This window comes from Centruroides sculpturatus, unplaced genomic scaffold (genome assembly GCF_000671375.1).
Source record: "Centruroides sculpturatus isolate CEXI.00-Female unplaced genomic scaffold, Cexi_2.0 scaffold1353, whole genome shotgun sequence".
In the NCBI taxonomy this organism is placed as follows: Eukaryota; Metazoa; Arthropoda; class Arachnida; order Scorpiones; family Buthidae; genus Centruroides; species Centruroides sculpturatus.
Genome location: NW_019385772.1, coordinates 115545 through 133361, shown reverse-complemented (window position 1 = coordinate 133361; position 17817 = coordinate 115545). Strand labels below are relative to the sequence as shown.

The 17817-nt window shown below is 32.2% G+C and overlaps 1 protein-coding gene across 1 annotated transcript; it reads left to right on the top strand.

The window, feature by feature from the left end:
- The first annotated feature begins 7079 nt into the window (after positions 1–7079).
- On the top strand, positions 7080–15512 carry LOC111642023. Its single transcript, XM_023388280.1, has 11 exons — positions 7080–7258; positions 9674–9718; positions 9801–9908; positions 10578–10883; positions 10949–11016; positions 11207–11326; positions 12248–12485; positions 12554–12760; positions 12833–12870; positions 13457–13772; positions 15238–15512. Exons 1-11 carry the CDS (start codon positions 7198–7200, stop codon positions 15510–15512), a joined length of 1782 nt encoding a protein of 593 aa, XP_023244048.1. The 5' UTR covers positions 7080–7197.
- Positions 15513–17817: the final 2305 nt, after the last annotated feature.

The window sequence follows — 17817 nt, the reverse complement described above, 5'->3', positions numbered from 1 at the left end:
TATATATATATATATATATATATAGATATAGATATAATATAGATATAATAGATGTAATTTTTTTAACTAAATGAAAGACGTTGAGAAAACATTTTTTAAAATAAATTCGTAAATTTCAGAATTAATCGCGAATCAAAACCGACAATCTTCTGTAAAATTTTAAGCTCATAAGGAAAATAAATTGTATAAAACTCAGTTAATTTTTATGGTTTGATACTTGAAAATAGTAACAATAGAGCAAAATATAACGAGTTTTTTCTTTGTTTTACAAGATCTCCAGTGGTGACGTGCATAAATTCACTGAATACTGGTAACTAATTGTGGGAATGCGCCTGGACAATGGACTGGCCAAGTCGAGTTTTCCGTGTTTTCCTTAGTAACACCTAAATAGGAGTGAGTTTCCCATAAATGGCCTCTCAGGAGTCATTCTCCTCAGCAGATGACCGATGTTTTGCATGCTGTATTATGAATAAAACCTAACGTTTGTTCCATAATGATTATTTAAATTACGCGTAGAATTAGGAAACAGAAATGTTGCTTTTTATCTGAACATTTTAATTTTAATTTATAATTATTCTCAGTGTATTTCATAGTTTTTAAGAAGTTCTCGCTAATAGCCGAAGAACGAACTACTAAACCCTGGTTGTTTGTCGAAGATTCGCACCCACTAGCGGGTATTGTTTCCCGTGTGTAATATTGGTCGTTAATCATGCGAATAAAACCCGAAAAAAAGACCAGAAAACCGGATGATACAAGTGCTGTTATACCAATCTGGGGAGCCGGAAACAATCCGGACAAGTCGAAAACCCAAGAATTTTTCCAGAGGTAAACCCATTCTTCATACAATCCCTCCATTGTGGGCCTAACCGAACTCATAACAAAGGAGGGAAAGTACAGTCGACCCCCCTATAATTACGGGTCCAATAATTACGATTCCTATAAAACTGCAAAAAAATTGTGAAGGTATCCGTGAAAAACAGCAAAAAACCCCCTATAATTACGTTAAACGTCATCGGGCAGCCGAACTACTTTCCCGCCGTCCGTAGCGCCACGCTACGGAGAGATTACTATCGTCTGGACAGTATTATATAAATTATATAAAAATTAGGTACTGATTATATAATTATATATTAATTATATATAAATTAGGTACTGTATATATAATTATATATNTACATGAACAATATTTATTTTGTTTTTATTTGTCTATTTACATTATTTACAGTAATTCACTTAATGCGAAACACTCGTTAAACAAAACAATTTTTTCGATGTAAATTAATGTAAAACACGACAATGCGCTCCAAGCCGAAAAAAATACTCAAATATTTTATGTATAACGTTTATTCAAAAAAAATTATACAATATACATAGTTAAGGAGAGTGAATCATCATTATCATTTTTTTAGCGCGGAATGAACCAGCCTGAAATACGAATTCAATTCGCAGAAAATAATTAAAAAAATCGAAAAAATATGTTTCATAAACAGCCAAACGATATGCCAAATTTTGAGCTCTGTAAAACCTATAATTAAATCCTTTATTCTTCACTCGTTACGCGAAACGTCGCTCGTTAAGCAAATCGTTTTTATAACTTGTTTTGCTCGTTGCGCGAATTACTCGTTATTGAGAGGGGTTTGTTAAGCGAGGTTCCACTGTAGATGCTAACACATACTCACACCCAAGTATTTTTCTTGTGTTTTTTGTTTTTTTTTGGACTCGGGTGCTCTAAAATCATGGGAATTCGCAAAAATCCAAAAGGTTAAATTTGTCGCGATTCCAGTACTTTCTCTTGTTATGTATACTTAACAGCGAGAGAAGTAAAACTAATGTCAAACTTTGATTCTTCAATCGAAACATCGAATACAGGAATTGAGTTTACGCAGTTGTCGCACGCGACATCGCTTACCTCAAAATCGCGGCGATATAATTTAAAAGAAGTTCGAATCGGCAACGTTATCTTTTTACATAAGAAATTTTTCACAATGTACACATGAATTTTGAGATTATTTTGTACCGTTTAATTATAACTTTTTTTTGAAAATTAAAGACAATCCTCAATTTAGGCCATTTGCATGAAGGCTAACTACCATCAAAAGCACTTAAAATGCTAAGAATTCTTAAATTAGTGGAAATAATCTGTTACACAGACGAAATTTATTCAGTTATTAAGTGAAATTTTTATTTTATTTTGTAAAACGTGCAAGATATATTCATATTGGTCATAAAATTAATAAATTTTCATGAAATCTTTACTGTATTTTTCATCAATTCTCTTGAATTTCCCAAGCTGTAAAAGAAACATTTAACATAATCTGTAAAAGAAATTGGGAAGAAAAAATACAGCAATTTATTATAATTTTATGTTATACTAAAATAAATTTCAGTAGCGCCTTATAGCTTTATGGGGCCCAGCTAAATTTGAATTAAGGGGTCCCGTATACAGTGTTGACTTCAAACATTTTACTTTGGGGAAATTTTTGAGAGAAATTCCCTAGTATCCTAGTGTGTTGGTCCAGTACACTCTGCGCTTGCACCACGCTGGTATCTAGGGTCCCCAGATATGTCCCAAATTTAAATTTCGATACTCTTTCTACAGTAAAAAAAATTGGTTTTTGGCCATCTGTTAGTGGAGGCCTAAAGAAATTGCTCCTTTTGCGTATAAGATAAAGCGTTATTGAAAAATTCCGAAAAAAAATCTTTAATTAATTTTCCAATAAATTCTCATATAATAAATAAAGCATATAAGAAATTCTCATACATTTAAAACAGATTGATGGACTTTCTTTTACTTTTATCGTATATTTCGGCCAGGCAATGGGAGGGCTGGTTTGTGAAGACGACATTTGAGACATATCACCCACAAAAAATACTCAACTTCAAATTTTTTCTACTTGTTTCCAGTGTGATATACATGCTTTTGTTACATTATCAATTACGCTTACTTTCATGCCAAAAATTCGCATTGAATAATGTAATAAATATGATTAGTAAATATAGAGTTGCTATAATTAAAGTTTTCTTATTCAGAGCACTCTGTACCTGTAAATAATAACTGGTTTGACACCAAAATTTGTACATAAACTATGCGTGCTACAAAGCAAAAAAAGTTAAATTAGAAAGTTCTGCTAGATGAAACATTACAAGAAAGTATACAAAACGAAACACTGAAAAATGAAAACTGAAGATCAAGTTTAAAGTAACATTTCAATCTGTTATTTTAAGACAATTACGAATAGAGTCAACTATTAATTGTCTGTTCATCACCTTCAAATTTTACATCTGAACAATGAGGCACACATTGATTAACTTTCCTTAGTTCAGTAAACAGCAGAAGGTCCATTGCGCCACGAATAAAAGCGTTTTCGTGCTGTATTTGTTTTTTTTTTTTATGTATTTATTCTCTAAGGCGAATGTTTTTAAATTAATTTTTGCATAGTCTGTTTACAAAATTTGATGCCAATCTGCTTACTGGTTACAGAATAAGTAAACTAATTATGGCCACCCTGTATACACCAACAAAGCTATAATCCATTTACTAGATACAATGGTAAATTTTACTCACATTTTTTCAAAAATTGAACAATGTGATGAAAATTGAAACTTTCTTTATCTGTGTCAACGTCTTTCCAATGTAGAAGCTGTCCAGATTTCAATAACACTAGCTTACTCTCAGGAGTACTGTACATGCAATATTTCCATCCTTTTCAAGAGTATCATTCAATAAAGATACAATTGACGATGAGCTGGAGTATCTATCAGATTTCTGCCCATTATCTTTCTCAATTTCTTCAAAAATACCTGTTACTGAAGAAGATGACAATTCTAATGATTTCTCACGTTCACTCTTTTGTGATTTCATAGAAGAGATATAAAGATTTTGTTTAGCTTGTTCTTTGGTACATTTACCATTAATAATTTGTAATAATTCATCCGAGTCTATGCCAAAACTGACATCACAAATTTTTTTTGTTGGCATATAATTATCCTCTATAATGACTGGTGCATTTTTTTTTCTTTCACGGATACACGATTTTTCTGCGTGACAATTATTATTTTCAGGATTATTGGCAATTAATTTCGATTTTGAAAGTGGCATATTGTCTATATCTATATTGTAAACGGCAGATTTTTCACCGGTTTTTAACATTGAATCGTCTATTTTTAACTAATGGATCCAATTTTGTATTCACATTTGAATTGTATGTGTGTTGTGGCTCTCGAACAACATCCGAAAAACCGAAGTTTGACCGGGTTCAATACTAATAACACCTACAAATTATACAAATAAAATGAATATTAAAATAAGGTGACAGAAAAGTTAACATTTCTCTAATGTTATAATTTGAACTAAACGTTCAAACAAAACAAGAAGTTTCTAAATAATCGTTAAACTAATTATTAACCATTCGTGCTTAAAAGTTACAGTAGAGCGTCGTTTATCCGAATCGATTGGGGACTAGGGTGGTTCAGATAACTTATTTTACGGATAACGAATCATGTACGAAAAAATATATTAATTTATCCCTTGTTGAAATTTTTCTTTGTTGTGTGTCGCTTCGCGTTGAATTTTCGTTGATGTTAAGCCTAACAAAGACTATTGTATCGTTAAAAATTATTTTTTTTATTTTGTACAAACAAAATAAATATATTGAAAAATATAAAAACAATAAAAAATTATACTTCAGATGTTAATTTAATATTAAAAACGTAAAATATTTGAGTAACCCAAGAAATAGTCGAAGATTGCAGCGCCACAGCACTAGCGAAAANATACAGTAGAACCTCGATTATCCGCCCTAATTGGGGACTGGGGTTGGTCGGATAATTGAAAAGTCGGATAACCGAAAAGTATGAAAAAATCCATTATTAGTGTAGTATATTATTATATCCCATGTAATTAGTATATTAGTATATCGCCATTAACCTACTTCGCGTTGAATTTTCATCGATGTTAAGCCTAACAAAAATTTTTTTAAAATAATAATCGTCGCTATTATATCTTTAAAAATTAGAAAATTAAGCCTCGTTTACATACCGGCTCCCTTTCATGGTCGATCCAGTGTTGCCAGCTAAAAGACGTAGAAATAATATCAAAGTAGCCAAGACATAGCCAAATATTGTAGCGCCACATCACTAGCGGACATTTGAAATTTGCCAACTAGGACAGTCAGTTAACCAAGGTGTCGGTTAATCGACAGTCGGATAATCGAGGCTCTACTGTAATATAATAAATATATTCTCTTTATACATTGTATTTTGTTGTTATATTATTAAATGAAAATAATTACTCCATTCTAAAAAGTAACTATAAAAAAATCCAGCAACGAGTTGCTTAACTTTCCCGGCAGCATAACTGCGTATGGAGCATCTGTTACGACATATTATTAAAAGAACTTTTATATTTTTATTTACTTTAAAGTGGCAAAACGCATAATTTTGAGAAACGGATTTTATTTTAAAAAATTGTAAATGATGATAACGAGTAAAATCCTCATTAAGTCTGTGACCCTACTCGTGATATGACTTCTATCTATCTCCCCAACCCTTCGACCTTCAACCGCCAAAATTTAATAGCAAAAATTCCCCTAATAAACAAACCACCCTGCAAATTTTCAGAAATTTTCGACAATATAATACATTTTAAACAGTGCAAAACTAGTGTTTATTTATTTTCTATAAAGAATAATTCATATTGTACGAAATCAAACAAATTACAAGTAGCGTACATTTTTTACTGAGTATTTAAATTGCAATAATATTACAATAGCAGATCTTCCGGATTGTCTAATTTAAATGATTTAATCGTAAAAGAACCCGAAACACACTTCCCAATTGTATCCTCTTGTACAGACGTGCCAACTGATATGAACATGTAAATTTATTCCCCGAATTCTTAATTAACGTGACGAACGTAAATCTAGTGACCGGTGACGGGTAAAACGGGGTACTTGAAACACCCTGGGATTTGTAACGTTCGATACCAATATTCAGCCGATAACATTAAAGAGAGGATAAAAAATTCTATTTATTACAAGCAATTACAGTATGAATGTGTACACTTTATACTTATCACAAAATGTACACTTCATACAACATTGCTATATTTATAAACAATTGTTTTTAACTCGACACATCATAAAATTTAACTACAGAGCAGAGATTGCAACAGGAATGTACCTTCAAATAATTATTGCCATGTATTTACAGCATGTAAAAAGATCAATTAACACTAGTACGAATTTTCTAAGAATTCTTATTATTTATCCCCAAGTGTCTAATTGTCACAATTCATCACATTAGCCGAGGAATTTTAAACCAATTTTATAAAGGACTGATTATGACAACCATTTTCCTCGATTATAATAAAAGATTTTCAACAATTATTAATAATACAAACTGTTTTATATCTATACTTATAATATTAATTAGTCTGGAACCAAAAAATAATAATAATTATTATTATTTTTTCATAATTAAATCATTTATACACCATTAACTTTTGTCTGCCAGCTTAAAAGGATTTACCATATGACAAGGCATTAAGGCAAAATCTATATGCCAAAGGATAGTTACACAGTAGGAGGCATGTTTACCGACAGACCGACATAATCTTGTCCGTAGCAAACAAACACTAGGGGGCCTTTCTGGAAAATACAGTCCCATTTAGGTTTTAGAGACGTGGAAAATAGTTTTTTTCTTGTGACTTTTTAGCTACCTTTTCTTTATCTTATAGTTAAAAAACAAAGGTCATTCGAAGGAGACCATTGCCTATTTTTCAGAAGAATAATAATATAACATAACACATGTTTAGGTTAGCTATGACTTGAATTTGGTGTGGCATGACACTTGGAACCAGTATCGACCGAGCATGACATTTGCAATATGATAAATAATAGCAGCAATACAAAAATATAATAGATAAAATATTTATCTTTGTAATGTTTATCCATAGATGATTTGTCATAAATATAATTGACTGTTAACTATAAACGACGTTACATCGATATAATTAAAAGTTTTATATATAATTTTTACTTTATTTAACACGCAAGTAGTTTGAAAAATTTGGTGACAAAAATATTTCCAGGTGACGTCGGTAGATGGCGCGACGGTTCACTTTGAATCACGTGTAGTATAGTATAGTACGTCCCCATTGTTGAGAGCGGTCACTTTTAAATCTGACTCGGAACGAAGATGCAGCTCGATCGTCAACTGCCGAAATATATTGATGTAGAAAGTGTAGAAGGCGTAGAAGGTGAGTTTTGAATATAAATTATTGTTATTTAATTAAGTTAAAGAATAAATTATTAAAATAGAATAAATAAATAAATAAATAGAAAGTGAGTAGAACGAGGGAATTGTGGCATGTTACGTGTTAAAGTATCTTCCAGTTACATTACGTTTGATAAACTTTTCGGAAGTTTTTAGACCTAAATGAGGGATTTATGTTGTATAATATAGGCAAAAATGATTGTAAAATTATAATTTTTTTACTTGGAAACAGATTTTATTGTCATTAAATGTGTGAATAATTTCTTACCAAAATTTTCTTTAATAATACAAAATATCAATTGTAATTATGTTATATATAATTTTACCGAATATTGAAATCTTAAATATGTTCTAATTATGAATAATAAAAGTTTTTATAAATGTAAAAAGGGTATTTTTAAGATGAAGATGGCGGATTTCATTAGTCTACACGTGTTAGACGACGACCACGTGAATTATAAAACTTTGTATTCGATATCGGGCAATTGTGCTGTTTAGTGGGTACGGCTATTTGAGAGGTTTTCTTCCATAAAATTAATCAAATCTAGACAAATTTCACTCGAATATTTCCAAAACACGTATAATTTGTTGGAAATGATCGATATAAAACATGCTATGAACAAAAAATTGTCGGAATACTTATCGAGTGTACCGGTTCGAAGACACCATTGCTAAAGTTTGTTTTAGTCGCGGAGCGTCACATCGGACGGCGGACGCGTACGAAGCGTGTCACGTGACATTTGTTGTCCGTGCTATTCGGTCACGTGACTACTCATCTCCTAACGTGTTCCTGATAACTTATTCTTTTTGCGAAGAATTCGCTGAACTTTAGAGACCACGTAATAGATCATAATATACTATAGATTTTTATTGTAATTAGAAACGACTTATTATTATTATTATTATTGACTATATGAAGCAACAATGGAAAAACCGCTCGCGAACAGCACAATTGCCCGATATCGTTTGTATTAGCAGTATCTTTTATTTATAGCCTATTAACAGAAAATATGTACCTACGTTTATATATTTGAGAAGTTATTTATTCGTTAATCGTAAAACTAAACACAAAGGATTTGTCTAGAACAGCAGTTCTTAACCTTTTTATTGATCAGCACCCCGTCGAATCTGAAAATAATTCTATTAAAACGAAGCTCTTTTTTGAGAGTCACACATAAGTCATCAGATGCATTTAAGCAATTTCTGGCTTTTGTTTTTATGTGCAAAAGTACTGTATTCAAGGTATGCAAACACGTCTCAACTAGTTTTTGTACTGCACGTGACAATGCGACTACATTCACTGCATGTACCGAATAATGACAAGCGCTATGTACTGAGAGACTGTAGAGTGTGTAGAAGTTGGTGTGTCGTGTTGCTGGGTACCACAGTTTATAGAGAACACAGTCGCCTTGATAGTATTTTTTTTTTAAATTTTTAAATTTCTCTTTCACCCCCAACCCCAGGTCAAGAATATCATCGTAGAAGGATCATCCTTACTGTATGAATTCTCCGAAGAAATGAATGGTTCTGCCTGTTACCGGTTAGGGCGCTACAAACACTTCGAGTTGGCTATTGGGTGGAGGGGACCGATTAGTGTGTAGAAGGGACCACTGACATTTCTTCCTGAAAGGGACAAACCCGATCTTGTTGGAAATTAAAAATAACTTTTACTTATGAAGGTTCATATATAGTTTAATATTAATTAAGGCAAAACGTATTGAATCACATGGGTAACGTCTAGATGCAAGTACAAAAAAGAAAAAGTCCTCGCATGACACTCGCTTTTACACCTTTTCCCTTTAATATAAAATTTTCCAAACTACTTGGCAACAGATCTTTACATCATCAAAGTAGGCAAAGTTTATAACACTGCACAAGCAACATTTCCCATTGTCAAATTTGGAAAGTAATGGCTCAAGTGAAACCTTGAGTAACGTTCACATTTCATAAGGTTGCAGTACATCTTGCATTTATACTTATTTTAAAAACACTCCTCTACCTCCAAAATAAAGCTTTTCATCTGTAATAATGTTTGGGATCATCCATAAACTATGTAAAGTTATTTTTTACACTTTTTAACAGCCATCCTTCATCCATTACACTCCGTAAGCCATAGAACATTCTGTTATTTATTAGGTGTATAACGTCGAGTGCGTAAATGAAACTCGCTATTCAATATTTTATTGTTACCCAAGGATTAAGCCACTAGCATAGTGAGACTTTTTTAGATATTTTGCCCATTCCCACGCATCGCAACCATATACATCTGCAATACTTTGTACACTAAGCCGTTACATAGTTATGATTTTATAACCATAAATCTGATCAAACTTTTCAAAATACGCTTATTTGATGTCACTCTCTCTATTAAACTTTTGGCTTTTTTTTTCTTTTGTAGGTGATCAAGATAGTGATCAATTGTTTATCACTGAAGAAGAAGAAGGTAACCAATCAATTCATAAGTTTATTCATAGAAATTTTATGATTTTACGTGTTATTAATTACTACATATTATACTAATTTAGAAATTGAAATGGAAGAAGAGGAAACTATTTATGAGAGAGCACAGGATAATTCTCTTGAAACCAGGATGATAGAAGGATTATTTCCAGTTCTTGAAGACCCAAATACAGGTAAATTATTTCAATATCGAGCATTCCCGAATTAAGGCAAGTAGACGCAGTTGTTACGTATAAATTTTTATTATTATTATATGGGGTGATGCACGAGAAAGTAGCCACAGTGTGTAGCTTAGCACAGTAATAAGCACAAAAGCTAACTGTTGGTATTAGAGACATATATATTGTAAATTATCACCTGTTTCATCTATACGAAGCTACGCACGTCGAATCGTGTTTAGTAAGACCCTGCGTAACCTAATGACCATCAATGGTGGCGATGGTATATAAATTTGTTTAAAAATTTTGATTTTTGATTTGACAACCCACACGAATTTCCCAAATTTATGTGGAACATTGAATTAAGGGAAGTAATTCTGACAATCTTTAAAATTCTTAGAATAATGAGAAAATCTTAACTTAGTAATAAGCATAAAAAATTCTTAATTGAAAGAAACAAAGAATGGTGCATATACGAGATCTTACCTGAATGCAAACTCTCTTTAATGTAATTAATTAAATTGCCTCAATGTCCTTTTTTCCTTATTAATATGTAAATTTTCGACAGGTATACGAAATAAAATAAAAATTGTTTTCTGTTAATCTTCGTAATATTATCTGTAAAACCAGTATAATAAGTCCTGATAATAGAAGATAGTCTCTTTAATCTATTTAATATTTTAGAAACAATGGATGAAGAAGATGGTGAAACAACAGAGGAAGAAGAAGAAGAAGAAGAAATGGAAATGAACGACCAGAACACCGAATTGGCAGCAAAACTTCACATATCAATAGTCGGAAAATGTTATGTTTGTGAAGAAATAGGTCAAGTATACGGCAGCATATACTTATGTTACGAGTGTGACTCAAAAATGGAAGAACTGGTTAAAAAGGGGACAACTGTCTTCTGCCGTGTTGGATGTCCCAAAAATTGTTCTTCCTGTCTTCTGTCTATTGTTTTCCAATACTTGAACGTGGACGATATTTCAAGTGAGTGTTTTTATTACTTAGAGATTGTCTTATTTCTTTTTAAAATTTATTTCTTCCATACCTAGCATATGAAAAAATCGAGTACAGTTCGGAATTAATGAAAAAGTATGTGGATGGAGGATCGGAAGACAAGGTAAGTCTTCTGTTGTATTAGTATCGATTTATAATAGTAGATTCATAAACAGTTTTCGTCACAAAATAAAATTTTAATTCAATATGATGGATAATTCAATTGGATATTCCATTCGATGTGTGGAATCCACAAGATACGAGATGATACATGTCAATATACAAGAAACTAAATATTTTTATGTGAAAAACAGTCTTTGGAAGAAGAAGGTGCCGATGCTCACTTTGCCAAATACTTGGATCGGTGTTGGGATCGATATGTTCAATGGATCTGGGAGCAGAAAGACATCTTTCAACTGAACGTCGAGCAAGTGGTAAGTGATTTTCAGATTTAACATCCTCTTAAGACTGACGTATTTAAGGTTATGTTAGCATCTTCTTTGCCGATTAAGTCTCTTAAGTTCTCTGCCCATTAAGTCTCTTGGGGTTCACTGTCTCAAGTGTTTTATATGGACTGTTCGTTCTGCAAATGTCTCTATTATGAGCCTGAAAAAAGACTTAATTGTTAACAGAAGTGCAAAAACTGAAAAAAAACTTTTCAAATAAAACTAAATTTTCCTTAATATATAGACGTTTTTACTGACTATGCACTTAATTTATTTGCATTTCAACAATGCAAAGATGAGTGATTTATTTACATTTTTTCCAATTGTTAAACACAACAGCAGAATGTGTAGATGCAATGATTCTTCCATTGGTGACAGTATGTTTAATTATGAATTGTTTTTGAGGTCGTCATTAAAAAAATTAACATTTTTCCCTCACTTACGTATATTTGGGTTTGAGTCATCGTTTGTTTTTACATACGCTGGGTGGTTAAATTGAAGTACAATTACACTAAGATGAAACGAACGATGAAAGTTCATGATCTATTCTCTAAAAACGATTAGGATTCATACCACTTATAACACTGAGTATATTGATGAATGGTAATCTGGGATAATCAGAAGGGGAAGAAAGAAAGATTTCAAAGCCCTTCTGCTTATTACACTTACAATACTTTCTACAACTTAAAGGATTTTAAAGTCCCGTTGAACTGTTGAAAAAGGATGATTGAAAGCAACACTTAGCTAGATCTCTGAAGAACGATAGACACTTTGTAGTTAGTGCTGTAAGTCAAAGTTTGATTTTAGCGAAAGACTTAATTGGCTCCAAGTTTAGTGTAGTATTTCACAATTGGTAATTTAGGCCGGAGATTCATTATGATTTTAAACGAAGATTTGTTTTCGTTTCAGATCGTTCTTTTAAAAGCAAATGGCAACAAAGGAAGGTATCTAACAGCAATAGCCGATCAGGTAGGTAAAGGGCCAGCCTTCAAAGTGGACGGGGGATACATCAATCCAAATGACATAAAATCCTACAAGCACAGATGCTTGCTCATTACTATCCTGAAAACAGCCACACAGATGTTCGATTTAAAATTTACATTTTACCATTTGTATCTCTTAAAGTTGGTTTGCCTCTTCAAGTTAGGTAAGTGCCCAGTCCTCATTATTCTCCCTTTGATCAAAATATATTTAAATCTTGTGTTTTATCTCTAGACGAGACAGCAAGTGGAGAGTGTATCGCTCATCCCGAAGCAACGATATTAGCTGAAGAATATTCGATCTTATTAAAGAAAATATGCGAAGTAGAAGAGCAAGTGGTAACAGTCGAAGAAGTTATGAGTTTGGTACAAACTCTTGACAAGCAACTGACCATCAGAGATGACAACAGTAAGACAGTGGAAAGACATATCGAGGTTTTATGTAAGTAGGATGACAATCGTTTCTGTTTTTTTTTTGTTTTTTTCGAATCTAATGAAATACTTTAATTTTTAGTGGAGGAAAATCGAGGAAAGATCAGTTTTCAACCTCCAGTAAGTAACTTTTTCGATTTGTATATTATTCTATTAGAAAATTGTACTTAAAGCAGTGGATTGAAGACTATGAAAAGGGGGGAACAAGCTAATAAAGAGGCATCGTACTGTACGTTATGCAAAGAACTTCAAAGTCAGATCAATGCCCTCACAAGGTGGCACTTGTTTCACTCGAAAATAACAAATGGGTTTTGGTCAACATATGAAGTTGCATGGGTCAATAACCAAATATTGTTCATTAGTTTGTTTTCGTAAATTTTCTATTTTGGGATTAGGAAAAGGGAAATCGAGACGAAAATGGAGGCACGTGTCCCTTTTTATGGAAGCCCCTCACTTCAACAATTTTTTTATCTCCAGGGATTCAAATCCGAAACTAATTTTTCTGATGATTCTTCAAGAATTTCAAGATCATTCGTCATTCAGGTTTATCAAATATACACTTCGAATCGACTCAACTTACCGGTTGAGTTTATTGCGATGTAACAATTTAAACTTTTCCGTAATTGCAGACTTTTCAAATTTATTCTGTCTAATGAAGTCTTTGTTGTAAATTTTTACTAATTTAACACGTGTTTTCTTATTTTAGCGCCCACTCGGAAACGAAGGTATTCCATATCGCTTCATAAATGAAGGCTTCGCTCAATGTCTGTTGAAAACAAGGAAGTACCTCTGGAAACACTTTACTATGCATGATTCTCGAAGCTTGATTAAAGCCAATATAATCAAAGCGGTGCTGTTTATTCGCGCGATGCAAGATATTCCAGAATCGTCGCCCTACGATGACGAAATCGCCTCAGAATTAAAGAATATGATTCAAAATATAAAAGACACTGCCTATCGAATGGGAATACATGAGAAAAACCCAATAGTACAAACCCAACTGGTTTTGTTGATGGATCCAGGTGAGTACAGAATTATTTTCGAAAAATTTCAAAGTTGTCTAAATTGAAGTCTCTGTGTTTAATGTTACAAATAACACAAATATATTTTGCTTTCTAACGGAATTTGTAAAGAAAGTGGTGAAACGTATCACTCTATTAGATAGACTTTTTGAAATCCTTAAATTCTGTTCATAAATAGAAAAGATTTTTTGATGAGGTGGAAAATTTATCCAATTGACCTACACGTGCAATACATTGTATCAGTGTTAAATTAGTTCTTCAGTCTTCTAATGGGTTCATAAACCATTCTTTATAGCTTTTAATCTCTCATAATTTAACAGTTTTATTTCCTAGTGAATTGTGATTTCTCCCATAAGATTCTGTAAGCAATTTGCTTCAGATCAACATATCCTGTTTTTAATTACATCTGAGCCTTAGTTATGCCCATTTGCATGTCATTAGAACATATTAAAAAAGTTGCTACACACTGGGATATTGGTTGGGAAGGGAATGAAAAAATAAAGAGATAACACGAGACACCTTCGTTTTCTTTTATTCAGATTTGTATTTGTTGTGTCTGTAGACCATATCCAGAGCATTGCTTCCCTTGTTAATTTTTTTTCAAAGGATGTCCTAAATTTATGGATTGCAGAAATAAACAGAAAAAAAAAAACTGGAGTTTGTCATGCAACTTAGCTGATACTAGGTCTACTAAAACAAAAATACATTGAAGGCTTATGTAACTAGTACTGAATATCTTTCCTACTTCGGAACTTTAGCCAAAAATTGAAATGCACTAATTTTCTGGGTCTTCAAGAATAAAAATTATATTGTTTTTCTCAATTATTACAGAAACTTTAATGTTTATTATTCTTTTGTACAGGAAACATGTTTACTTGCTAATGTATTTTTAAGACCATTTGTTTTATTGCTAGATAATCTCCATATCTAATTTGGAATTATGTTTATATAGATGCCCTGTGAATCTTCGTAGAATTTAATCTATAAATTAGTAATAATTAAATAATCAACGAACAGACAGAAAATAAGGTTGTAGGAATTCATTTTTAAAATAGATCTCCAGCGAATTCTAGGAATTCCACAAAGTTGACTCTTGCACAAATAATTTAAAACAGAATGGCGTTTGAGCTAGGGTTGTGGAAATTATTCTTCTTCTGATATCTTTGCAATGTTAGTTTTGTTTCACTATCGTAGTTCACAACTTGGCAATTCAATTGTGTTTAAATATACTGACTACTGTTCTAACATCAATAAAGAACACAGAAGACATTTTGTCAGTTAGAACGGGTCCACAAATGGCCATCCCTTCTACATATATAGAAGGAATGGTCGAAAACTAAGTTGTTACATACCCTAAAGGAATAAGACTAGAATTACTGGAAATCCTGTTATTTTAATATAGAAGTAAATACAGATGTTTATAATTTTTTGAGAAATTGACAATAACGTACTGATAATGTTTCAGGATCAGGAGTCAAGATGCGTGATTGTTCGCAAATGTATTTGAGTAAAGTGTTCCTGTATAAATTGTCTAAAGTGACCAAGATAAGCGTAGCTACTTTCGAATGCCTTATGCCGTCGTTCAATTTGCGGGGCTATCTACTAAGCGATAGACTATGCTCACAATTTGTTACCTACGCTTCATTCATACAGAAGATCCTTCAGGCCGAAGCATACGTCACCCAAATCGGGTCTAAATATTTATTTGATCGTCAACTTCTGACCTCCGACTGGCACTGATTCTTTTTAATAATGGGACTCGATGGAAGATACAATGGTCGTGTATTGTAAGTCATTCTGTGGTCCTCAAAAACGAAAACTTAATCACGATTTAACTTGGATTTGTGAAAGGAAGACTTAAGTAATGCCTATTGTGTCGAGAACAGAGAAACTTCGACATGTGATAAATTTACTACTTCTTTAAACCGAATTTTCTTGTAATGATGTAACATACTGTTGATTGTTATTTATTAAGTTCAGTCAATTAAGCAAATCTCATTCTAGTCTCTTGTTTTTGTAATCTAATGAAATAAAATTTTATGATTTATTGGTTATAAAATTTAATGATTTACTTTTTCTTAAAGAAAAAAATTCCGGTTACAAACATGAGAAAATACAGTATTTTTTTCAAGATTAAATAGGATTTGAGCTATTTCTTGCTTTTATTAAAATAAGTCGAACATTTTGCAACCTGTTTAATTTAATCATCATAATCAGATCATCCCCTGATGCCTGATATATCTTTTTATACTCCACGTTCTCTTCACTCTGTTTTTCATCTCCCCAGAATATCAATTTTTTTCAGCCATTTCAGGATTTTAAGCACACATTCCAAAGAGCAGATCTTTTCAAAATTGACACCCGTTGTACAAAATCGCTTGAGGAAGTAGTAACAACCTAATAACAGCGTAAACAGAGAAAACGAACTTGTAATGTAGGAAGACAGATAAGCATCCACCATGACGGTTTTTTCAATAGAAAGAAGACAGGAAGAGCAATTTTTGGGACATCCAATATCGCAGAAAACTGATAGCCCGTTTTCAGTCAGTTCTTCAATTTTTTTGGTACAGTGTTTGAAGTTTTTCTGCCAATTCTATCTGGTGATTCATTTTTGGTTTTTTGTTTTTAAATCTGTTTCTTCTTCTGTTTCTATTTCTTCCATTCTTTCTAAAATATTAAACAGATTAAATAGAGTTTCCATTCAGATAAGATCTCGTATATATCCATACTTCGTTTCTTTCAATTAAGAATTTTTTATGCCTATCACAAAGTTAAGATTTTCAATAGTCTACTTGCCTTAATTCAGGAATGATCGATATTATGATAATTTACCTCTGTTCGGGCCTTCAAAAAGAGGAAATGATCCTTGTATTATCTTAGTTTCAACTGGAGTATCCTGTGCAGTGGCCTGCATCTTCTCTACTCCCTCAGAAAATATATCTTGCTCTTCCATTTTAACATCTTAATTAGTTTAGTATGTTGTAACTGACTACACGTAAAAGTATAAGAGTTCTACGAATAAACTTACCAATTGTTTGGTTACGTTCTCCTTGAGCAGATGATGATTGATCACCATCTACAGGAAAATAACCATCAAACTGAATTTTGAATATAGTAGGCGTATATACAAAATAATTTTCTATAATATCTTTGATAGGATTTGCCAACAATTGACTTCACACAACAATTATTGTGTTTTAATTACTTGTAAAAATGTAATTGCAACAGCACATAGCCTTATGAGATCCCACTGAAATGAAGTGTGGCGTGAATGTTTCACATCTCTTCCAGAAGCCATCAAAATTACACAGTAATGATTGAAAATACATGTTTACAAATTTTACAACCCTTATTTTATCCGGGGAGAGAGAACATCAAGCTTCAGATTTGATTTGTTACTTTATTATAAGAAGCATCACTCAGAAAATTTGTAATTTACAAATCTTTAAATTTGTTGTAAATTTCTGAAATTTATTTAAACTATATTACCTTAATTATAGTTTAAATAAATGTAAAGAAGTCCATAAATTACATAATATGTATACGGTGGATGGGTATGCAGGTAATCAGATGCATGGAAATGGGTGGGAAATTTAAAAAAGCGTCACGTAATTTTAAAATATCAATTTTTTGGTAACAATGATTCATTTTTGTTACTGAAATGTTGCATAGCGTTGCTCATTTACGCCACTGCCTTCTACTATACGTTATACACCTAATAAATAATGAAACGTTCGACACCCCGTTCTATCGCGTAATTTTTAGCATGGGTACGTGCGACGGCGTTACGGTGCGTAAAAGATGATGGATAGCTTTTATAACGTATAAAAATAGTGTTATAATTTACGGATGATCTCAAACATAATGTTTGAGATTATTTGCTTTAGGCAATACGCTTTAGTTTAGAGATAGAGGAGAGTCTAAAAAAAGCTATAAATGCACTATCGAAGTGAAGGACAGCGAGTGTTACGTGATGACACGTAAACGTTACGTAAAGTTTCATTTAAACCTTATTAGACTAATTTGACAATGGGAAATGTGTTAG